Source organism: Python bivittatus, unplaced genomic scaffold, assembly GCF_059951505.1.
Source record: "Python bivittatus isolate LINGU-HERP-01145 unplaced genomic scaffold, Pbiv_v1 ctg000090_np1212, whole genome shotgun sequence".
NCBI classification, from domain to species: Eukaryota; Metazoa; Chordata; class Lepidosauria; order Squamata; family Pythonidae; genus Python; species Python bivittatus.
The window spans coordinates 2246185-2270727 of record NW_028277046.1 but is presented as its reverse complement, the minus strand read 5'-3'; the positions used below and the strand labels follow the sequence as shown (position 1 = coordinate 2270727).

Sequence of the window (24543 nt, the reverse complement as noted above, 5' to 3'; positions counted from 1 at the left end):
TTCCTTTGTGGGATCAAGAAACCTAGCTCTTTGCTAGCTGTCAAGGATCAGAACAGCAATATGGTTTAGATGTTAAACATTTCATCGAACCTCTGTTCCCGAAATGGACCGTCTCTAATCTGGGAAGACTGGCCACCATAAAAAAGATAAGCTGTGAAAGTTTACCAGGTCATAACAATATACGTTGCTTGATGAATTTTGTTTCTAATCTTATGCTTGTTTGCTTTTATGCAAAATCTGCCAAGATAATTTTGCCATGTTGTCTAGATTGGTCTTTAGAAACTATTTAGGCTGCCTGTCTCTTGTCGTTTTTTCCAATCCTGATTTTAAAGAGGACCCTGCAAACTTTAGATAGGATTTGTTTTAAATCCCCCAAGGATTAACTAATTTATTTGATCAAGAATTGCTAGATCACAGCAGATGGGGGCAGCAGGCTGACTTTGGCGTATCTTAAGAAGCTAAGTAGGATTAGAGTGGGGTGGCTAGAATAAATCTTAATAATAATAATAATAATAATAACATCTGCCTATCCCAGGTCCTTGGGAAGGACTCGATAGGCAGATAAAAATGCCAAAACCAGTCTAAACATCTGGCTGACTGTGCAACCAATAATAATAATTAAAAATAGTAGTTTTCTGGGAAACTACCAGAAAATTCCCGAGACACAGGACTGGGAAGTTAATAATCATAATAAAAAAAAATCCTGGAAAACATCACTGGCAAACGTCTTCCATTCTGTTGCCAAGAAAACAACACAGGTGTCTGCGTGAAAATACCAGGAGCTGAGCATGATTCCCAGAGTCACAACCCCGAAAGCCATGTTTTGAGAGCACTGCACAGCTTCCGATGGCATACATATTTGCCAGCCGCCACGACCAGAATCCTGCAAAATGAATCATTATGACCCTTTCTAGAAGACTCGAGGGAGACTGTAGTGGAGGAACAGCAACCGGTTTTCCCATGTAACACTTAGCCTTGATGGGTTGTATAAGGTTTGGAGTTTGTCAATCACCGTTTGTGGCTCAGCCTCTTGAGCAGAGACAACCAATGAGGGTATATTCGTTGCTTAAACAAACACTGTGTGAACCTGGAGAGCGACTGATGCATTTAGAGACACTAAGTAACCCAAGGGGCCTAATTCAAAATGGAATTTCTCTATTCAGTTTCTTAGCCATTCGTTGAAGGTTGGTTTACCAAGTGGGGGTATTTCCCTGCTAATAAAGGTTGTATAACATCACAGTAATTCCCCCACCAATTTGGGCTCACTGATGGCTCGGGAAACAGCAATACGATAATACTTTGATTTCCTTGAAAGGGAACCTCTTTCTTAGTGTGGTAGCAGAGTACCTTGAAGACAGATGTGGCGGTTTCCTTGGAAACCACATATCCCATATTCAGCACATCTTCTTCCAACGAGCACGCAATGGACGTGATCACTCCCCTGCCCGTCAGAGTAAGAGTCAGGGTGGCTTTCTCAGTTCGGATTTCCAGGATTTCAAAATACTAGAAAGAGACATTTCATGGAAAGAATGGATGAAATGGCCGGGGGGACACCGTGTGGGACATTCAGGTGACAGTGTGACATGGGAACGAAGAGACTCACCGACTTACTCTCCTCTGGGCAGAAGGTAAGAACAAGGTCCCGGGATTCCCCTTCCCCCAGCGAACAAATTGGATTTGCCAGCAGGAAGGGTCCAAAGGGATCGAGAAGGGAATATCGCAGCTGAAAAATTCAGTTCAAAGAACCCACAGGTCAAAGAAAAACACCCTATTCCTAACCTCGGGCCAACTACACAAACAAGCTTGCACTGCCAATGGGGAAGTACCGGATGACCTATGCAGGCCCTTCCTTCCAGGACTATGGAAGCTCAGCTCAGAAGCAGGTTTATTTTCCTGGACCCTCTTGTAATGAAGATTGGGTCTTGGACTGAGAACTCATAGATAGATAGATAGATTATAGTGAGACTGGATTCTTGGGAGCAACTTGTTCAGTCAGGGTGAATGACTGTGAATATACCACTCTCTACGAGACCGAGTAGCAAATTGGAGGGAATATCCAGAGTAACCTGTGGGGGGAGATGGGCGGCCTACAAATTGAATAATAAATAAAACGAATAAAAAAGTATCGAGAGGCATTGCCTCTGCTGATTCTCCAGTTCTCAGCTACTCCATGGCCCTTTCATCCAGGGCCCCTGAAGCTTTTTCTTCCAAATGGATACTAATGAGAACTGGAGCTTTAAAAACTCAAAGCTGAGCATGCATCTTTCCTTTCTCCTCCTCCCTCACCACCCCTTTTCCATGCGTGTTATGACTTTTCAATTGTAAGCCTGCAGGTGAGGGTTTGTCTCACTATTCGTATTTCTAAATCGCTGAGAGAGGAGCTTTCTGGTTAAAAAAAAAAAATAGCTAGACAAATTATTCCTTTTTTAAAAGAAAAGTAATCTAGTGGGGAAAATGGTGAAGCAACAGGGACTGGTTCAATTTAAAGGATACCACTAGGTGTTCGTCGGATATATTCTGGATCTCTACTTCTTTCTTGATTCTATGCCCTGAGGAATGAGACAGCCCGTGTAATAAAGCCAATATAAAACAATTTTAAAAGGAGGACAACATCAAGGAGCCGTTTTCACATCGGTCCAGAGAAATATAAAATCTAAAGACAGAATTCTCACTGCGCATATGCATCTTGTTCCACCAAACCTACTTTGGGAGGCCTGCAGCCCACGAAATGCTGTTAACCTACAATTCAAAGCATCCTTCGCCACTGGCAATGTTGCCTACAGTTTCTACAAATTACAGCTTAGCCACAACTATCTTTATATATGTTTGTGTCTGTGTATCACAGGTTCTTTTGCAGTAAGAACAGAGATCAGCGTGGCCTGATTCAGGCTATATGCTAAGCCAACATGCGGCTTGTTTCATTTTGCCTTAGACAATCAGGCAAACCCAGCTACTGGGATCTGTAAACCATGATTGATGGCTCAACCTGTAGGGTGAAGCCAACCAATTCATAATAAGCAAGGTTAAATAAACCATGGCTTAGCATGACTGCAGCTCCAGCCTCTATGTTGGAGTTTCTGCTCCCGGCTCCTGCTAAGATTAATCATCTGATTTACAGGTGAATCGGCAGAAATCACAGGACATTCACCTTTGGCCTGCTCTGTACAAACCCTTGTATTGCTGTACTACCCCAAAATAAGAAACAGACCTTGTTTGTGACCCTCTGTTAAAATACAGGCTTATAAGGCCCCTGAGAATATTTGTAGATTTCCACCAGAAAACGCGGAGGTTTATGAATTAAATTCTGCCAAGGAGAGGAAAAAAAGATAATTCAAAGCCAACATTTCATACCGACTGCAATGTCCCCGAAGTTGAAGAAAGTTCTCCCATTATTTGAAGTTACCACCACGACGGGGGTGACGGACGGGCAGTCAAGCTCCAAGTACAAGGTATTGTAAGGACTGTAGAGGGAAAATGCATACAAATGCCCCATGTTTTCTGCAGAGAAAGCATAGTGGGCCATGATCGCCACATGATCCCCAGAAGCTTTATTTATTCGGCAAAGGTAGCTTTTAAAAAGGCAAACTTTGGGCTCGAGAGAAGATTCTGAACTCAGAGATTTTTTTTTTTCTGGAGCTATTCCAATGAAAATCTGGATTCCCAGTCCTTGTTGTTAATTAAAAAAGAAAAATATCTGAATGTTTGTAACATAGCATCAACCATCCCCTCTACTGGCACTCAGAAACCTTCTGAATAATTTTCGGCTTGAGACTGCATGATTTCCTGCTCCATTCCTACTTATTTTTTTCCTTTTTGGTCAAATATATTAAATGGGATACTTGCAAACAGGAATTCTGGCTCCTAACCTTAAACAATTATTTGTTCCCTAGAAGCCTACAGGCAATAAGGGAGCTGTATTCTTAAATTCTGCATAGGATCCAGAAAACTAGATATTTCATAAATAAGTTACTATCAATATTCCTAACACCAGCCCTGCAAAGTAGGAATGTTTAATTTCCCCCAAAATGCACACTGATCTTAAAGTTAATTGAGAATAGCTTCTCTGAATTATGTTCTTTTCTCTCTTTAAAAAAGATAGATAGATAGATAGATAGATAGATAGATAGATAGATAGACAAGAAAGAAAGAAAGAAAGAAAGAAAGAAAGAAAGAAAGAAAGAAAGAAAGAAAGAAAGAAAGAAAGAAAGAAAGACGGAAGATACAGAAAATGGTTGCTTTTGAAAATCTAACAATAACAACATATATCCTGAAATTTATCATTCTAAGAGTTAATAAATCATGACTACTTCTATATAAACTACCGTTAATGGAATGCAGTTAACTTCTAACAAAATTAAGTTCATTTTACTTTAAGGGTAAAATTATTGGGAAAAGAAAATGTGATTTTTTTCAGATAAATACAGTACCTAAAATAAATGTTAGTGACATTAGCTGAAGTTCAGGGGAGTGAGAAGGGTTAACTGGTGGTATCACATATTCCAAGTGGGTGATTTCTACATATTTTAGCCAACCAGAAAGCAGCAAGATGTTGCTGCGAAATGAAGCCACGCCAAAATAAATTCTGAGTGCCCTTGCTCCAGTTCCCATTTCACTCCTACTAAATCTATGCCTGTAATTTAAACCAGGCTATCGGTTTAAATCACAGTAAAGCAAGCCTAGCCTTTAATTGCATGTGGATGCAAATTAAATAGTGTCCATCGCAAGCAAGAGGGAGACTTTAGCAGCTATGGATGTAGCCAAAGCAGCATTCACACACACGCAACACCCCCCCCCATGCTAGCACAGGGGAGAAGCACCCCTTGGCACGCTGTGGGTCTCCGGTTTCTGCAAACGGTGTACCTGAAGCTCATATTTTCAGTCCCCCTCTTCTCATCGATGTCTCCACTCGCGACAAGGCAGGGTATGATGTATTTATCGAAACGGTTGGTGAAACTGCGAACTAAGGATAAGTGGGCAGCAATGTACTCTTCAGAGCTAGAGGTAGGAGAACAAAGAAACAAAAATTTGATCACCCCCAAAGCAGACTGATCTAGCACACGCAGCTCCCTGGCGTCAAAAGAAATCTTTAGCGGAGTGGGCTTCCCTCAAAAGTTCCCAGCTACAGCTGCTGTCAAACTTCCATGTTCAGGGGCAGCGTATCTCTAAATACCAGTGGTAGGGGAAGGGGAAGGGGAGATGGCCAGAACCATGAGACAGTTTGGCTTCCCTTCTTTTGCATCCAATCCCTCCCAAGAATTTTGCCAAACGTGTTTCTCTCCTTTGAAAATAAATTCTTTTAATGAAAAGGGAAAAGAATGGAGAAAGCAGGAAGATACACATTAAGAAGGGCGATCCGTAGTGAGCCAGCCTCCCTTGTGGCCAAATAAGAGGAGGAAGTGATATGGAAGGGGAGCATCTTGGACTTGCACCCCTAAAGTAGAGCAAAATTGTAGCCACGGAGGCTGAGCATTGGCCAGGAACAGAAAGTGATTTTTGCATCCTCACTCTGTAGAGATGTCTTCTGGGTTGGGCACTTCGAAGGGCTTTGAGGTGTACTTGTCCTTCGAGAGTTCAGCCAGGAAGGAGATGCTGTTCATCCTCTTCCCATCTTTCCGTCCCAACATGGCCTCCTCCTTCCTCCTCTGCCACCAAGCAAAACAGATGGGAAAGTCAAAACCTTCTGTCCGAACAGCAGCAAGCAAAACAGACCACAGGAGCTCTGGACGTTCCCTTGAATCCTAGTCTTGCTCCTGGAGATGAATCTGAGAGACTGGGGCCACCAGGTTTTTTCAGCCTGGATTAGAAAAGCTTCTTTCCTTCCTTCCTTCCTTCCTTCCTTCCTTCCTTCCTTCCTTCCTTCCTTCCTTCCTTCCTTCCTTCCTTCCTTCCTTCCTTCCTTCCCATCCATCCATCCATCCATCCATCCATCCATCCATCCATCCATCCATCCAGGCCATCCTGTGACTCACTTAATTACAACACTGGACTCTATTACTTCCACTTGATGACTACTGTGATGAATTGCTAGTCTCTAATCTTTGCACAAAGTCCCCTTCCTCAGCCTGATGCTGCTCTTCCGTTGTTTAAAAGTTCAGCTCCCCTGATCCCCACCAGCTAAGGGGGGGGTGTCTGCATCTTTGCAACCTGCTTCTCCAGGTTGTGGCCCTGCGATACGTTTCTTTGGCCACAAAGAACTAACAGGAGGTGGTCAGGATCACTCTTCTGTTTACCTGTATTTCCAGTTCTCGGGCCTTTTTCTCCATCTGAGCTTTCATCTCAGCGTTTTGGCACAGTATATTAACCGCCTCTTGCCTGATCAATTGATCGGACAGCACTGGGTGGAAGGAGACATCGAGCAAGCACTTCTGGACATCAGAAGCGGCCAGAAGAGAAAGAAAAAAAGAGAAAGCATCTCACAGAAAGCAGAAATGACTGAGGTCATGAAGCTGGTGATCCAGAAATCAGGCTGCAAATGAAATGACTGCAGCCCATGAAAATTGCCCATTCTCTATATTACAAGTTGGAAAGAAGAACAGAAACTCTGCTGCCATGCTGGGGGAGGTGGACTTTTCCTGGGCTGCATATTAATGGTAGCTTATCATTTCATTATTTGGGATAATTTTTTAATCCACCCAGGGAATATAAAGGATTGGGCAGAGAACAGTAGGTCGAGAAGTAGATGGTGGATAGACAGTAAGGGGCCGGAAACCTTATTTCAAGAATAAAAAAACAAAAACGGGGTTTCAGTGCAGCTGTCTTTTCAAGATTTTTAAAAGTCAAATTAAGAGGGAAGGAATCCATTTGCTAATTTTTAGGCTGCCCCGAGGCTCTTGGTGGCAAAGGCCCTTCAGACATGGCATCCAGTTTTCAAATTACGGATCCACCTCCAGGAATCGCTGTCAAAAGGAAAAAGTTCCTAGCACTGGCTGGAGGATGGTGGTGGCAACTTTAGTGATAATTTTATTTAAACAGTTCAGAGTTTACCTTCCCGGGCAGGACAGTCCCCACACATGGAATGATTATGATGGGAGAGTCTTCAGGCACGAGGAATTGGAAGGAAGTGGGTCCGACAGGAGCAATTTCTCCCTCACCGATTCTCGGCATGGAGTGAGTGAAGTGGCTGATCCTTTCGTGAGGGTTGATAATGAAGAGTGTAGCGGCCGACACATCGTCCAGAGCCGTGGCAGGAAACTGGACGAAGGAGTGAGAAAGCACAAGGGGCGGGTGGACGCCAACAGCCTTGCACGACAGCTTGAACTCCCTAAAATTGGAAACATGACTGAAATGTCTCAGGGTCCCCATCGGACTCTTTGCCTGATTTGATAAGAAGCTGTGGGACAACTTGGCAGTTTGTCACCTCCTCCTGCAAATAAGGAGGAAATTCCCACTGCTTTGTGGCATCTGCGTGGCACAGGGTTGTCATGAGATTTAAACGAGAGGTCTGCATGCTGCTTTTAAAGGAAAAAAACTCATACGGAGGCTAAGAAAATGTAATCCCAGCGTGATGATCCAGTAATATCGTTACATAAACAGCAGCAAACCTCCTAAGCGTTGGATGGATTCATGCAAAACACGTTAACAAGTCAAAGAATTATCCAGCAGGTGCATTTGCGTGCTAAATGTCTTACTTTTTAAACTTGCTTTATTTGGCTTTAGTGCATTAGGCAAACCTAACCTTTTGCTTTGGATTATGGTTCAACCTCTTATAAAAACCTAGAAAATAGGTTACTTCACTGATGCGAGCCCAGCTTTAAGTCTAGTCCAGTCTTGCTAATGTAGTGCTTTCTGGTGAAGTTGGACTACAGCTCCCAGCACTCCCACCCAAACACAGCTAATGACAATGGGAACTGTAGTTGAACCCCCTAGAGCGTCCTTGGTTAGCTAAGACTGTTAAGTGTGGTTTCGGTGCTCATGTATAGGCCTGGAATACACAGGGCTTGGGCCCCTCTAGCTGGCAAACGTTCTTCATAATCCTGTTTTGTTTTAAACATGATCGCTTGAACCAGACAGCATCACTTTTGTAAACGATGACAGTAATTGGCACTTGTTTGGCCTGTTCTCGGCTTGTTTTGCCATGTTTTTAACACCGTTTTTGTCTTCCTTGTCTGGAGAGTGATTAGTGGCTCGGATGGGTTGTGTAAAAACAAACCAGGAATTATCCGTAAATAAATGAAACACAGATCCCTATTTGGACATGATTCTGAAGTTTACAGCTTAAACCATAGTTGTAATCACCAAATTACGGTTTCAAACTGGGACTTAGCATCTTAAAACAAATGCGGTTTATGCCCTGACTCCCATTTCAACCTCACGGCAAGCCAACAGAATCAAAGCACGTTATTATGTTTTAGTTGCATGGGTTCGATTGTCATGTTCTACGGGAAACCGTTTTTATTGTTGAACGGTGTCCTGAACTGTTTACTCCTGTTTGTATAACACTCTGGGCTTTGGGGGGAAGGAAGAGCTGTTTGCCAATAAAATAGATAAATAATAGTAGCTTGGCACAATGTGAGATTCGAGCCACTGAAAAGCTGAAACCGGTTGGTAGTCAGGTCGGTGTCTTCAAATGCTCTGAGCCCAGGTTAACAAATGTAAGTGCTGTGTTTGCATCATATTCAAACGAATGATCATAGAGTGGAAGGGCTGGAAAGGATCCTAGGGGTCATCTAGCCAACCCCCAGCCCAGTGCCAGAAGCTAAGAATGGAGTCTTCTGTTCTAGTTGACCTAGGGTATAGTCCACTCCAATTCAATGATTCCCCCAAATCATTCTGCCCAATTACATAATGGAATTGGCAACTGGAACACCACTCCCTCCCCGGGCTTGAAATTCCACACATACCTGTTGATCTCCGTCTTGCAAATGAGTTCAAAGCTGTATAGCTTAGCTGTCTTGGCCTTGAAGATGACATCCAGGGTCAAGCTTTCCAGAGGCAAGAGTATTCCAAACCCATCATTGGGCTGAACTTCTATAAACTTTCCAAATCAGGAGAAAAAAGACAAAGGAAAAGTATTAGGAAATAGACAAGGTTAAAAAGAAAAATCACACGTCATATCATTTCTAACGTACTGACCCAGTTATATAAGTTCTACCTTATCCAAAAGGGTATTTTGAACTTGGTCCTAGACTCGCTCTCATCCTAACCAGAATTTTTACAGGTGTTGAGATTACAAAGCAAAAAAAAAAGAAGTTTTGAATGTGGCATTGACTATGGACGTCTGCTGCCTCCATTCTAAATAAACTAAGTTTCTAGCCCTCAGGGCTGTAAAAATATATGCTTTAAAATATGGAGTATATATATTTACTCCAGGAGGAGTAAAACATCAGAAATTATCACAGATCACACTAGGAGGTATAGGTATACCCATTTTGCACAGTGTATGAAGATGGAAGAAATTCCAATTTTCTGATGCAGGTCGCTCTCTAAGCATGACATACGAAAAGTGTTGATCATAAACAGTTGAGCACAATTCCCACCTGGGGTGCAAATTTCCCAGGAATGCCATCTTGGACAAACAGCAGATCTTTACCTTAGGGAGCTCGACGAAACCAAACTCCTGAGGAAGAATGGCTTTGTTGGTGAGGGTGACTGTTGTCCGAACAGCTTCATAGATAGAACAGTATCCAAAATCCACTTCTGTTGGGCTGATCTCTATATCCGAGGTGGTAAGGATTGCGTGCATGGTGAATTCAACTGGCTTGCTCTAAAAAACAGAAAATGAGCCGGTGTGGTAAACTGGTCACAATATTACATTTGAAGCACCACATCAAAAAAAAAACAAAAACCCTACCAATTCTATATCAGCCTTGGCTGGCACAGCTCACACCTTGGGAACTGCATCTCAATGGGGTTCCAAATAATTTTGTTACAAATCTCTGTTTCCCAGTACACCCCACTGTCAGAACAATTCCTCGATGTTTTTATTCGGTACAATTTTCATACAGAATATCCAAACTCTTCGACTCGTTCATGGCTTTGAAAAGAGCCATTTTCCCACCCACTTGCTGTATTCCAGAGTCTGCCTCTGCCGGTAGTGATGCCCGAGACCAGCAAGACATACACACACGCGTGTCTGTGCACATAGCTATTTCGTATTAACAAGTCCTTAACTCCTTATCCTGAGTACATTATATTCCAAACCTGGCAGGAATGGTTCTACTTTTGGAGCTGTCCTTGGTCCTGGGGGAAAAAAACCCCCTCCATTCTAACTCATTCCCAGGTTGGAGCAGGATGTCGTCCAGCATTCCTGGCCCACACAGACTACAATGGTTCGGGCTGATAGGATGGAAGATTAATTCATCTGTAGGACCCCAGGACAGGGCAGGGGAAGTGACATATGCATTCTTTTGCTGTCTCTCATTCTCCCACTTTCCCTGTTCTTGCCCGGTTCTCAGCAGAATCCCGTCTTGCCCAGAATAAGACATCGCCTCGTTCATGCTTACAGAGCAAAAAGCTCAGATTGGCCTGGCTGACCTGATCAGAAACTTTGATAGTCATTGGGGCTTCCAAAACTCGGGTTTTCTCATCAAAGTACTTCTTTGCATCTTCTGAAAGAGAGACTCTGAAACAGAACAGAGCAGGGAGGCCAGGCTGAATGACCTTGAGTCAGCTTCATAAAAGAACTTTAAGGATATTCCTAAAGTGTTGCCCGGTTGCTTATGTGTTCCTCAGAGAAATCCAGATTTAAATTTATTCAGGTATCTAGGTAAGTGCTGGAATTTGGGGGAAAGTATCTCTGGGCAAGAGAGAAAAAAACATTTTATTGAATATTGCAATTGTGAGCTTTGGCTTGAGACTGCTTTTTCCTCTTCCCTCCTGATCCCTGTTTCTTTTATGCTGCAACTTTTAGATAAGGTGAAGGTAACAATTGTTTTTGTATTAAATTTTAATACACTTGTCTGGGAGCCAATCTTTTGCTAAGACAGGGGTATCAATTATTTAAGCAAATATATTACTGTCTTCATAGTAAATAATCAACCAGATTACCAGTTTTTAGCTGCTGGGTGAGTAACTCTTTAAAGAGCAAATATAAAAGTTTGACAAATATTCAATGAAACTCATACTTTCAGCTAAATGAATCAATAATCGATTGGATTTTTTTCAGTTTTTGAGCCTAACCTTATTGAGAACTTCAGGAAAACCTATCTCAAGATCCTAGAAAATCCTTGTTTCTTTCAGCTCATAAAATATAGGAGACTTTTTGCAGAACCTTTGCAAACTGCGTCATAAAACACATACACCCTTCTCTTTGGTTCTAATGACGTGTGGTTGAAATGCATTCTGCCTGGCACTGAGGGCTCACGAAACAATTTTAAAGCCAGGCTGGATCCTGCATTGTGGTTTGGCTTAGCAACTTGTATGAGCCCATCCAAAGTCATTTGCATACCATAGCTTCCCACTGGCTGAATTATGGAAACCAGCAATACTGGTTCATTCAATATCCCACAGCAAAGCATGGCTTAACATAAAGCAGGAATGGAGCCATCAAATTTACAACCTGCAAAATAATTCTGTATTATATATTTTAACGTGACAACTTCCCATTCCAACAACTATGATGTAAGAGCAGGATTTTCTTTCTTTCTTTCTTTCTTTCTTTCTTTCTTTCTTTCTTTCTTTCTTTCTTTCTTTCTCTTTCTTTCTTTCTTTCTTTCTTTCTTTGCAACGCAGATTATTAGTCTGATTTAGTGGCAAAGCAGATTTTTCAGTATCCATTCTGCATGGCGATTTCAAAGCAATGTTTTCACGTGGATCTTGCCTGCTGCTTTTCTCTGCCCATGATGCCAGGAAATCCTTCTGTTAGGCTCTGTCAGCTTGTGATATTAAATTGGAGCCAATGACAAGCCGATACTGTCTGTACCATTTTTTTAAGACCAATATATTGCTCTTCTTCCAGGAAAATACTGTTGGTTATAAATAGAACTTAAACTTGCATAGTAATCAGTATGTTAGCTTCCTAGGTCCCAGCTGTAGTTAGGAGCAAAGACAAGGCGCCCATCTTGGGCAATCTGTTCATTTTGACATTGATGTGAATTAATTACCAGCATTTCTGAGTCACTCTCGGTGGGAGAGCTGTGCCACGCAGATCAAGCAGGGCTGGGCCCCCCAATGTCTTGGCATCTCGCTCACCCCTCAACTGTTCTCACTCAAGTGGACAGAAAAGGATTTGCTATTCAAATTCAAATGCCCTCTAACTGCCCACCCTGAAAGGAGAAGAAAAGGGAGGTGAAACAAAAGGGGCTTCACTCCTTTTGAACAAGGACCTCAAATGTAGAAAATAATTCACAATCCTAAGTTTAAAAAAAGGGGTGGGGGAGCGTAAGATGAGGTCCTATTTATTGATTTGACTGACCTTCCTACCTTTCACTCAGGAGCTCAAGGCCCTGTGTATGATTGCTCCCTCCTCCTATTTCCACACAACCACCCTGTGAGGTAGGATGGGCTGACGGTGACTGGCCCCAAGTCACCCACTGAGCTTCCAAGGAGGAGGGTGGACTTGAACCTGGCTCTCCCTGGTTCCCCCAAACCTCCTGTGTAAATGGGATTCACAATGTAGGTCCTTCTCTCCTGATTAGGCTGCACTACGCTATCCCACCTTTATCTAGGAGCTCCACGGTCAATCTCCCCTATTTTATTTCCACAACAACCCTGCAAGGCGGGTTGGACTCCAAAAACATGATCAGCACTAGAGGTCTATTGTCCCAGTCTAATGCTACTCCAACCCTGAGTAGCAGAGCCATGCCCAGAAATATTCCTTTGGCCTTCCAGTGGCGTTGCAACTCTAGTTTCCCAAATTGCTGAAGAAAGAGGTAGGGTTTTGCGTGCAATTCTGAGGCTCTCCTGAAGCAGAATGGCGGCTGGGAAATGCATTTGCCATCAGGAAATGAACGCGGGGCATACAGAAAGGAGCCAGGGCGTTCCTTACCTCGGCAGGAATTTCAGCTGCACGCTGAAGGAAGACTGGGCTTGGATATAGCCTGTTTTGGGGAGCAGTTCCACATAGCTGTCCAGTTCCTTACAAACTTCAAACTTCAGGCGCAAGGCGCTGGTCGCTCTGCAGAGAGAAGACAGGCAGGAGGGAGTGCTCAATTCTAGCGGCTGAGTAGTTTTAACCAGGGATTGCAGCTCCTTTTCTCCTGCTCTCCCCTAAACACGCAGCCATGCCTGCGCTGCAGAGGGTGAAATGAGATGGAAAGTGGCCAGAAATTGAATCACAAATTAGCCCAAGGTGTCTTGGCCTAGGAGGTGAGACAAACTGAGCCAGTATGGCATTTGCGGTTAAGAGAGTATGTGGCTCAGTTAACCAGGGTAGGTGCGCTGAGTGAACTCTGGTAATATGAATTACAGTCCAATCTGTTCTATAATGCTCACAGGCACAGGGAAGATACCCTGCTGGGACAAGGGAATGGCATAACCCACACAAAACAAGTTAATTAAAAGTAAAAATAAGGTTTCTCTTGAATTTAATTCCTGTGGGCTTCAGGGACGTGGTTTTCTTGGCAACAATATGCAAATGGCTTGCTACTGGCTTCTTCCACAGTGCTTTTTTCAAAGTCCCAATGCAGCCTACACTGCATGATTTCCTGGTGGTCTCCCATCCACATGATAACGACTTCTGACCCTGCATAGCTTTTCAAGATCAGCCACACTCAGCTAGGTGCTGCCATTGAAACCACTTTCAAATACACAACGGGCAACATTCTTTCTCTCCTCCTTCCTGATTTGTAAGAATCAGCAATTGCCTTAATAAAACCAAGTTCACCAGCAGAGGCACCACAAATGATATTGCTATCGGCTCTGAGCAAGAAATCTACACTATTGCTTGTTAAAACTGTAAGTCCACCATTGGCCCTCCACTCTAACTCCTGCAGCGTGTGAAACTTAGCCCTTTTAAAACTGAATGAAACAGAAATGTATGAATGTGAGAATAAAGCTGTCAGAGTCTGCACACTCAATCCCAAAGTTCAGTAAATCCTCTGGAGTCCAAAGAGTTCCATCACAGATTTCTTTATTCAGGAGAAGCGTACAGCACCATAGTTTGTTGAGTCTGCCTCAACATAGCAAAGCCTTGTCTTTTTAAGCCCAACTTCCCCCCCTTCTAGGTTTCTATTCCCGCTTTCAGCTCTTCGTGCCTTGCTCCAGTTCTCACACCTCCTGGCCTTGGATGTCTGGCTCAAGATAGAGATAACGGCACCTGGCTTCCTCCTTCCCCCCTTTATGGCAGGTCAAGCAAACGGTTAGAATAACATTCCCAGCATTACACTATTGATCTATGATTAGCAATTAAAGCAAAAGTATAATTAGTAATTAAAGCATATTAAAACAATTGAAGAATCTGGTTTGCGTAGATCCTGACAAAAGCATTTTAAAAATATCAAAGGAATGTAAGAAAAATTTTAGTTAGACAGGCCCCCTTTTCTCTTTGGACCATACACTTCTCTTCCTTTCTCCAAGCACAGACAATCTTGACCCACTGCCCAGGATCCAAACGCTTTTCTTTATTTAAAAAAATGTTTTGTGCTCATGGTCAAACATAGCCTCTCCGAACCAGACATTCTTCTATCGGTGGACATCAACGGCCAGACTTCACTCTGCTGCTGCGTGCAAGAGTGTGATTCGAGAAGGTGTGAGCAGGGGTGCTTCCCACAATCAGAAAGCTGAATTTCAGGCCCTCAAAATCTAGCATGAGATTAATCCAGTGGAACCAACAGAAAAAAAACCCACCCTGCTTCTGTACTTATAATCCTATCTTTGGTCACAGGGGTGGGTGGAAGGATCGAAACAATCTCTCAGCTATTTGTCATGTTTGTAAGCTGAATTTTTGAGATAACATCTTCATTCGTTTCCAACTGTGGAAAATCTTGGCAGTGTTTAATGTCTAGTAAGGAATTGAGAGAATGCATGCCTTCCAAGAGATATTGTTTAAAAAAACAAAGGAAACAAAGGAAAAGAGAATCATATAACATACATTTTTAAAAAGCCAATCCTATTTGCTTGCATTTAAAACAGAACATCAAAACAGTGAGGATGAAAAGGAACTTAAAAATAGCTCAGAACATCTCGCTAGCTGAAGCTGCAGATTGAAAGAAAGGTAGGAATTGGTGTGGGCCCGCAAAGGAGGCAATGCTTGTCAAAAAAAGCAAATATTCAGCACGCAGGCTTCATTTCTTCGGAAACCCAGCCCCCTGCTTGTTGGTAACCCTACAATTCCCCCCAGTTCTGTAAAATGATGCTTCTGTCAAGCAGCCAAAAACTGTACTCCCGTCCTTAGAAATGGCATTGCACCGTGCTGGAAATATATCAGAGACCGCTCACCTGCTTTCAACCACAATGCAGTCCTGATAAAGCCGATCATACATGCAGATTTTCAGATCAATTGTGGGATTGCACACCCTCACCGGCACGGGCATTGATACAGCGATGACCCCGATCTGCAACTAAAGGTGAACCCATGTAAAACTCAATGGCCACAGGTGCGAACGCTGGCATGTTTTTTTTCAAAAAGGGCCACCCCCAATTCATACCCACCATCGTTCCTACAAACAAACAACACTTTTTCATTTTTCTTTCATAGCCTGGCTGTGGGTGAGTAAGGTCATTTCTAAGCTCCCGTGCTACTACTACTCTGTCTTTTGTTTTAAGCTACTTTCCTTAGCTTAAAGAAATTTTGTATTGTTTATGCCACTTTTGTAGCATAACCCTATAGTGCAAATTAAGGAGAGTTCAGATCCTCATTCGTACAATGGTGGGGGGTACAACAACAGGAGGTTCTGACACTTGTGTATCAACTTCCTCCAATCTGCCAGTTGTATTGGGAGAACAACGCCCAGAATTTCTTGCCAGCGAAGCAAGGGATTCTGGGAACTGTCATCCTAGTGGGCACCTGGTTGGGCAAGCTTGCCAAAGACATGACAAACCTCTAGTCTGAAACAAATATCCGCTCACTTGGCTCTGGTTTTTAGAAAGAGGGCCAAAAAACAGCGGTGTGAAGTTCCTTCGCCGTCCAGGAAAAGCATCACAGAAAGGAGAAAATCTACCTAGTTTATTAACAGGGTAGATCTTGTTTCTCCCACCTGGGGTAGGAAGGACATTTGGATCCCTCTTTTGTAGTATCAGGACTGGGAAAGTGATGAGAAGCGTGTTGAGAAGAGCAAAGGGGAATGTCAGAGTTTGCAGAGCACGCCACACCGTCACGCCACTGGCAGGTTCGGTTCTCGACACGTCTGCAGGGGAGGGGGAGACAAACTGATCCCACCACTCACCGGTTTGCAATCTGGGTTGTCAAAAGTAATCTCGAAATCGGCTTGAACAGTCCCAGGAACCACTGGAGTGAAAATAATCTGAAGTTTGACAGAGCTGAAGGGCCCGATGTCGCCCTCCGTTACCTGCGAGCAAGCAAAAGGAGCAGCAATCAAAGACATTTTCTGGCACTTGAGTGCCTCGGCTGATAGGTAACTTTCAGTAAGGTGTCTTTGTTCAGATGGTTGAAAAAAAGTCATGGATTTTTAAAATGGTTTCATGCTACCATTTTCTTATTGTGAAGTCAGGGGTAGAAAAAGAGACTGGGGTTACCCTATCAACCTCTGCTCTGTGACTGCCCCCTTGGGAGTCACACCACCTGTAACCACACGTTAGTGCCACCTTTGGGGGGAGGTTGCTCAAGACAGATTGAACACGTTCTCCCTCGCTTTGTCACCTTGCCCAATTTTAGTTCTTCCGGGGGCTCTTCCGGCAGGCTAAGATCTGGTGAACTCTGTGGGATTTCTCCAGGGATGTCCACCTCAGATGCTGCCTGGTGCCCTAGAAAAGGCAAACGGATGAGGATCAGAGACATTACATCCACCCCGGGGCTCTGCCAATCATAAAACACCATTAACCAGAAGGCATCAGGTGTCCCAGGGGGACTTTTGGGTGGCTCAGGGCACTCTTGCACAGCCCAGTGCCCTACACACTTATTGATTTTAAGGGATGTATAAGGGCTGCCCAACTCAAACAATGTGACTCTGGGTGGCGCACAGCAAAACCCAACAATCATCGCTGCATTTTATATAAAAATAATCTTTTTTCAAGTCAGGTAGGGCGTGGGGATGGTAGGAAAAAAGGGAGGTGGGGAGACTTTTCTCTCCCAGTACCTTGTCCCTAACAACAGCTTGGTCAGATGCACCAAACCAGTCTCAAAATCTGTCCTCCTCAGGCATGATCTGTCCAGGGGCTTTGACTCTCCATGGTTTGGGAAATTCAATTGCACCCACCTTAACCAGTTGCAGGCCAACAGCCAAAGAACTTAGGCCCAGCTTCTATCAAGGGGCTGAATAGCTCTATTAAACTATGGAGGCCTGGATGATTTGCACTGCACATGTATATTCCTTCTTCATGCCAGGAGTCCTATCAGCCTACAAAGGACTCTCTTGTCTATTTTCATGATTGCAACAACCCTATAAGGTAGGTTGGGCTGAGATTTACACTAGCCAGTATTTTCTAAACAACTCGCAATGGCTGGGCTTACGCCCAACTTCCTGTTAGAACCAAACCAACCACATTTTGGTTTAGCATGATGCAAGAACGCAGATGGATCTAAAGCCACCTGATGAACTTCATGGCTGAAAGTGGAATTGAACTGGCATCTACCCTAATCTAACACATAAATCCCCAACTCTGCTTTCAGGAAAGATGGTGGAGTTCAGATGAAGTAGTAACTTTCTCCCTGGTGACCAATGACTGGCTTTAGTTCAAAGTTCAAACTACAGGCCAGTCTTCAAGGAAAGCATACTTATGAAGTCGTGGGTAGCCACCCTGTGAAGGGAGCACCAGTAACACTGTCTGGGCAGAAATCTAACATGTCCAAATTCAATTGCTTCCTTCTCTCTCCCTCCAATGCTTCCTGGAACATGAAAATGCTGAGAGGGGAAGAGAAAAATAATTCTCATCTCAGCGTCATTCTGTTCGCAAAAATTACCAGTTATAAAAATAAACTTGTCATGTGGCGCTTTCTCTCTTTTGAAAGGTGGGTGTTTGGATAGCAAGGATGGAGAACAATATTCAGTTGAACGTTGGAATAAAAATCCAGAGAGACTGGGGAGGTTGCATTTTGGAGGTAAAGCCGCCGGTGAACAAACATAGCTGGTTTTTCATGTCTGGGTTTGGGGCCTTTGGGTTTACAGAAAAACCAGATGGGCTGAGCAAGAGAAAGGCTGGTGATGGCATCAGAGTGCACTTTAGAGTTAAAGAATGGATTTAAAACTGTCCGAGAGACCTTTGGCATCACTGCAGCATCCTGGAATTGTATTTCTGCATGGAAAGTGGAACAGGGACATATTCCTGCACCCAAAAACAATTGCCAGGATTCGTTGAAAAAAATCAAAACCGGGAGAAAACTCATATGCATGTCCAGCATAGATACAAGGCATAGTCTAGAACAACCTCCCCTCAACCTAGCATTTTCCAGATGTGTTGGAGGTTTGATTCCCAGAATTCCTGCTAAGCATCTTTCCCCCCTAAGACCAGGGGAGCAGGAAGGAATTTTAAACAGAGCCGTCGCATTGGCTGAATTCACACATCAAACCAAGTCAGGGTTTATTTAAACTGGGGGTTGTTGAACAAGGAATAATGGCCTTGTTCATGCAACAACTACGCCTCAAACTTTGGTCTATATATCCCAGTGGCTGAGTTCCTGTTATGCTAAATTAAAAGCAAACAAATCACAGGATGGTTTGGGAGCCAGTGGGGTGTAATAGTTAAAGTGTTGGATTGGCACTGGGGAGACTCAGGCTGTAATCTGCCCTCAGCCATGGAAGCCCATGGGGTGGCTTTGGGCCAGTCCCTCTCTCAGCTCAGCCCAACCCTAAACCTAACTCTGGTTATGGGGAAAATAGGAGAGAAACTCTGTCAGGGAGTCTCCCTGCCCCATCTTTCATCTTCCTTCTCAGGACTGTGAAATCTTTTCAGAAAGCCCCACCCCACCCCCTTACTCATTCCTAAGACCAGGTCTTTACAGGCTTTCTGTAATGTGAGAACCTCTCATCCCTAGTCATCTCTGCGGACTGAATTGGAATCCTGACCAGCTCATTTTTAAGCTACTTCTTGGAACCTGGATTCACTCAACATCCAAAACACAGGTCAGCTTAGTGTACAGTCCTTTCATTGTGGTTTACAAACCCTATTGCTGGGTTCATGTCTCCCACAGCATCTGATTGGGGTTCATTTGGGTTATGCTCTGATGTAACGTGTGAATCCAGCCTTTCTGGCTTGTAAAAACCAGCTGGTGGCTTTGTTTGATGCTCCTCACCCTTGTGCTACCCCAGTGGTGTTCATGTACCCTAACCCTAACCCTTCAAGTAGTCTTGACTCCTGGCAACTGCCTGGACGAGTCTCTGCCGTTTCCTTGGCAAGATTTCAGAAGTGGGTTGCCATTGCCTCCTTCCCAGGGCTGAGACAGAGTGACTGGCCCAAGGTCACCCAGCTGGCTTCGTGCCTAGGTGGGACTAGAACTCACGGTTTTCTGGTTTCTAGCCTGATGCTTTAACCACTACCCTCAAACTGGCTCTCCCAGCTGAGAAGGAAGGAAACAGCCTCCATACCATTCATGCTGATGGTCATAGTGATATCGCTGCGCTGTTTCTCCGGCAGGGCAGTGAGCTGGATAATTTCTTCTGAGTGGGACACAGAGACAGCTTCCTTCTCAAAGGCAACAGTTCCGATGCTGTAGTTGCTCCTTTTTTCTTTGCTGAATAATTCACTCGTAGGAGTGCAGACCTAATTAGAAGATGGGAAGGATGACTTGAGCCCAATTCCAATTATTTTTCCAGATGGACTCACAAGGGTTGAGGTTACGTGTCTCTAGACTGGATTGTGCCTCCCATTGTGAAGACAGAAGATGATTCCTGGAGAACCACCAGCACCAGCCTAACACTTTGCGTCCCAGAATGGACATTTTTAAGGGGTCCAAAAAAATAAAAATAAAAAATCAGAATATCTCAAGTGTTTGGGTTTGCACGAATACTAAGCCAAACCCAACAAACCGCATTATGACTGAGCGTGCTACATCAACCAGGCAAAGAACTGCATGTGCTGAAGGAGAGGAAATATAAAAATTAGGATTGCAAGCTCACGCCAAGCTTGGGGAGGCATCTCTTGCTGCCTAGATTCTGGAATCCTACAAAGAAACAGTAGCAAAACCTTTGTTTCTTCCTATCCCGGAATCACAAAACAGCCAGACAAAATGCTGATGCCCCCCAGAAGCCTGGCTAGATGAATTGCTCCTCCAACCCCAGCGAGAGGCAGATGGGAATCCCAAATGCAAATCTTCTGACCCGATTTTTCTTCAGCTTGAAAATGAACGTGATCCCTCAAACGGCCACACACGCCTCCCACCATGCCAGGAAACTTTCATTCATTTTCCCAAAAACGTTCAGTGTAAGAAAAACGGTTGGGCAGACCATTTCCACCCAAACACTTCAAAATTGGATGCTTTGCTTCTCTCAAAAACCTTGCTCCAGACAGTTTGAGGGCTATTGTTTCATTGGGAAAAATGGGTTTGCTGAGTCTGAAGCCCAGGAAAGAGACCTATCAGAAAATCTGTTTCACATTCCAAACTGGTCCTAGAATATTTCTGTTCTTTTCTCACCAATCCCTTTAGCCTTCTGCCTTGTTTGTGAGCCCCAGGGCAGGGACAATTTAAGGAGCTGGGAATGGCACCTTTCTGGCTAAAATACAGAATGAAAGACACCTTTCTTTTCTTTAGTTAGAAGACAGCTGCAAGGCCTAACACTTTAGAAAGAGCTCCCAAGCAGTCAAAAAGGACCTTCAAATTGGTCCTTTCCTGGGGGAGAGTGACTATTACCGGCTATTTTTAGCTTGACTGATGAACAGAAGACATTAATGCAGAATTACCATCCTCTCAGTGGAAGGCAGGACCACCTCCTCTGCGCACGGAGCCTCGATGTCACCCAACTTTCGAAGCCGGAACCGTGTCCCCAGGGCCCCACCATTTGTCAAGGTAATGGTCCGTGAAATGGTCTCCCCGACCACGTGCATGCCGAAATCAATGAGTTCTTTATCTAGGGCCAGCTGAAAAAAAGAGAAGGAAAAAGGAGGGGACAGGGAAATAATTTAATTCTGTGCTATGTGGGCAATCATATTGGTTCAGTGAAGGACACCACGTCAGCACAAGGCCTTATACATCTTCACTGCCTCTTCAAAAGGCAAGGCTGCTTTGAACTCCATTACAGGTCAGGAATTTCGGTGAGGTCCCTCAGTGAATGTCTGAATGGTGCTGTAAGGAGGACAAGATCAGCTCCAGTTTTGGTTCTGCTTTCCATTCCAACTTCATTTTGACCCCTCAAGGCCAAGCCAGGCCCTTCTTTGGGGACATCCTGCTTTGGGACCAGGCATTCGCTTAATGCTTTTAGTTATTCCATTGTTCAGATCCATTTGCTGTCCTGCCACATCTAACATGCGGTGGCAAAGAAACAACGGATTCATCAAGCAATTTGGTTCCTGCCCGTCGAGGGCCAAGTTAGCTGACGATATGGAATTTAAGCCAAGCCCTAAGAATTCATCACAACTCATTTGATAGGGGGAGAAAAGCCAGTAAGAACCAACGCTTCCAATTAAAAAAACCCCGTATCCTCAGCCATGGAAACTTCTTCTGCCAGTCATTCTGCCTCAGCCCAGTCTACCTTGCAGGGTTGTGGTAGGGAAAAACTGGCGGAGGAAGGGGCACAGGCCTCACCTTGAGCCCCTGGAGGAAAGGCAGGATAGAAATCTAACAAAGAAATAAAATGACACTGACAGAGGGAGAAAAAGTCTCTGTCCCTGATTTCTATATCATTTATTCCTTTACTTGGCTTCACTTTTAAATATATTAAAAAGGCATTTCCTTCCATGTGTGACGACTTAAACGTCTGTGGGTTTATTTAATATGACGCTTGCCATCTAAACCAAATGACGTATCCATACACTTGCCAGAGTGCCATTTCACAGCAGTGTCATCCAATATACACCACTGACTGCAGAGTAAATGATTTGTGGATTTATTGCAAGAGAAAAAAAGTATGTACTTTATTTATTTAAAATGCTGCTAGACCACCGTTCGTTTGAATTCTCCAAGGCACCTCCCCACTTCTGCGCTTTTCCTGCTAATGTGTTTCTTTGCCCTTCTGTATACCAAAGGAGGTATGTTTTCCTCTCCAATTCTAAGCCAACATCTGGACCTACCACACACTTCTTGGTTGAACATTTCAGGGGAATGGAAAAGGAACCGATCTGGGATAAAAAGGTGACTTCTCCTTCAAGATCTTCATTTATCTGAAAGAAAACAAGTAGACTCCTTTAACAGCCAATTAAACATCTGAAGGGCCTAAGAAATTCATTTAATGAATAGAATGTAACATTTATCTTCCTCTGTACTGTAAAGCTAAAACAATTGATTTCTCTCCTCCACCCTTTTCTATAATAGGGGCACCATTTCACCTACAGGTATTTCCTTTGTTTTGCCCCAAACCCCTGTCCTACCTGATTATTTTTAAAAATATATTATTTTTATTTTAAAAATCGAATAGGAAGCCGGCACGCTGCAAGGCAAAGTTCCAGCCTCAGCTTGATGGACAATAGAACAAGAGATCAAACATTTGAAAAATCAGCAATAAATTTTAAAAAAAAACAACTAATAGAAATACTAAAAATTAAAAGTGTGTGCTAGAAGGGAATGGCCTTAGTTTAACCATTTGAAGAAAAAAGGTAAGGATACCCTTGAATTGTGTTTGACTCCTACTAATTTTGTAGAAACAGCCATTACATTTTCTTGGCAACAGGACCAAAGTGGTTGGCCTTTGTTTTCTCCCAGAATTTTTTTTTAGTTTCCTAGTCTAGACTACAGCCCTGGGATCGCCTGATGGTCTCCCATCCAAACACCTGACCCTGGGTAGATTCCAAGCCCAGACAAGGTGCTGTCCCCAACTGAGATAATTGGCAGAAATATAAAAGGGAGAAATGCCTTTTCAAAGTTAAAATAGTTCAAGTCGGTATTGTATGCCACCATGAAGATCTAAGGTACAGCCCCTGGAGAGCCCCCAGAGCTGTTAACAAATTATCCTAGTCCTAGAGAAATAATGAAATATTTGGTTGGAAAGAATCACTGTTAGCACACCAACTGAAGAAAATCTTGGGATCCTTGCCACGGTTTTAAATAGAAACACTGGGGAACAGTCCGCCGCAGCCCTTTCCACTGAGAGGCTGAACTTCATTTGAAACCATTTAAAAAAATTAGACTGCAAGGGATGGAAAATGCTCTCCTTGCCCTAACAAACTGCGGCCAGAGAAAATCAACAATATTGGGCTGAAATGAATAAACTGCCTCTTAGTTTCCTATATTTCTTCCCCCTCTCCTCTTCCCACCGTTTTCAAAAATCTTGACTTCAAGGCCAGCACAGTTATATAGCAGAGCAGTGGAATTTCATGGTTCTATCACCCTGTCAACCAAGCGTGATATTCTCAGCTATTGTGAAATTTACAAACTGTCGCCATTTAATCAGGCTGACTGTACATTCCTCCTACCATAGGTTTAAAGGTCACCCCAACTTCACAAGACATCCCTGCAGACATTGGGCCGGGGGGATCAAAGCTGCGAGGGAAAGGAAAGAGAGAATTAGATCACGGCAGTATTGCTAATGAAAGCAGGAAAAATATTGTTCACCGTAAGACGTATATTTATTAGTTGCTGGTTAGATGTTCACGGAGTAGAAATCCAACTTTACTTCAGAGCAGAAAGACACCACTCATTCAATGTTTTTCAACATTTATGGTGAACAGTGAAGCAACAGCAAAGCATTCCTTTTGTAGCCTGCTTGGACAAAATAAATATTTTATTTTTTTTATTTTCAATAAATGTTTTAAAAATCATCCAGTTGGCTAATGATTGTACAGGCCGGATGGTAAGTAGCAGTCAGCCTAAATTATCACTCACCTATTTTTATAGTCTGAGAAGAAAACATGACAAAGCAAGAGGATATTATTCAGTGGTTTAGTGTAATGACAGAAGCCAAAAAATGGGTAAATTCAGTAACCCAGTGAAGCACGTTATCTGAACAAAGCCATTCTGTAGATACAAACTGTAGGCCCAGAAGCCGAACGGGCAATGAGAAAAGTTCACCACTATTCCCTGCACTATGAAGGATGAATAGATTTCCCAACCATTCCCCAGTACTGCTCATTTCAACATATATTTCTAAGAATTCTTAGCTTCTTGAAAAGTTAAAATGTTGGCATGCTTACGGCCCTCTTATTACCATTATTTTACAGACAACCTTCTTTCTCCCTCCGGTGCTTCCAGAATGCCAAGGTAGCCATACAATCCGCAAACCCAGGTCAAATGACTAGCATATATTGACTTACAGCACAGTGAAGAAATCTTTCAAATGTTCGCTGACGCCAACCAACTTGCAGTAGTTGATACTATAGAAGGCATTGATCAAAGTCACCTTCTTTTTATAGGTTTTTCCAACATCAAAGTCCTGGAAATAATTTTTTTTTAAGATAATATTAGCT

The 24543-nt window shown here is 43.4% G+C and overlaps 1 protein-coding gene across 1 annotated transcript in view; it reads right to left on the bottom strand.

Moving 5' to 3' along the window:
* CFAP74 (cilia and flagella associated protein 74) overlaps positions 1-24543 on the bottom strand; it is a 46807-nt gene that overhangs the window by 4655 nt on the left and 17609 nt on the right. The window contains exons 15-34 of the mRNA XM_025177758.2: positions 24391-24509; positions 23554-23620; positions 22216-22305; positions 20890-21066; positions 19578-19752; positions 16697-16800; positions 16263-16385; positions 15316-15437; positions 12926-13054; positions 10474-10561; positions 9530-9703; positions 8841-8974; positions 6985-7261; positions 6231-6365; positions 5506-5642; positions 4861-4995; positions 3352-3461; positions 2494-2549; positions 1604-1723; positions 1348-1503 (exon numbers count right to left, since the gene is read on the bottom strand). Coding sequence (XP_025033526.1) covers positions 1348-1503; positions 1604-1723; positions 2494-2549; positions 3352-3461; positions 4861-4995; positions 5506-5642; positions 6231-6365; positions 6985-7261; positions 8841-8974; positions 9530-9703; positions 10474-10561; positions 12926-13054; positions 15316-15437; positions 16263-16385; positions 16697-16800; positions 19578-19752; positions 20890-21066; positions 22216-22305; positions 23554-23620; positions 24391-24509 — 2628 coding nt within the window. The remainder of the gene's footprint in view (positions 1-1347; positions 1504-1603; positions 1724-2493; positions 2550-3351; positions 3462-4860; positions 4996-5505; positions 5643-6230; positions 6366-6984; positions 7262-8840; positions 8975-9529; positions 9704-10473; positions 10562-12925; positions 13055-15315; positions 15438-16262; positions 16386-16696; positions 16801-19577; positions 19753-20889; positions 21067-22215; positions 22306-23553; positions 23621-24390; positions 24510-24543) is intronic.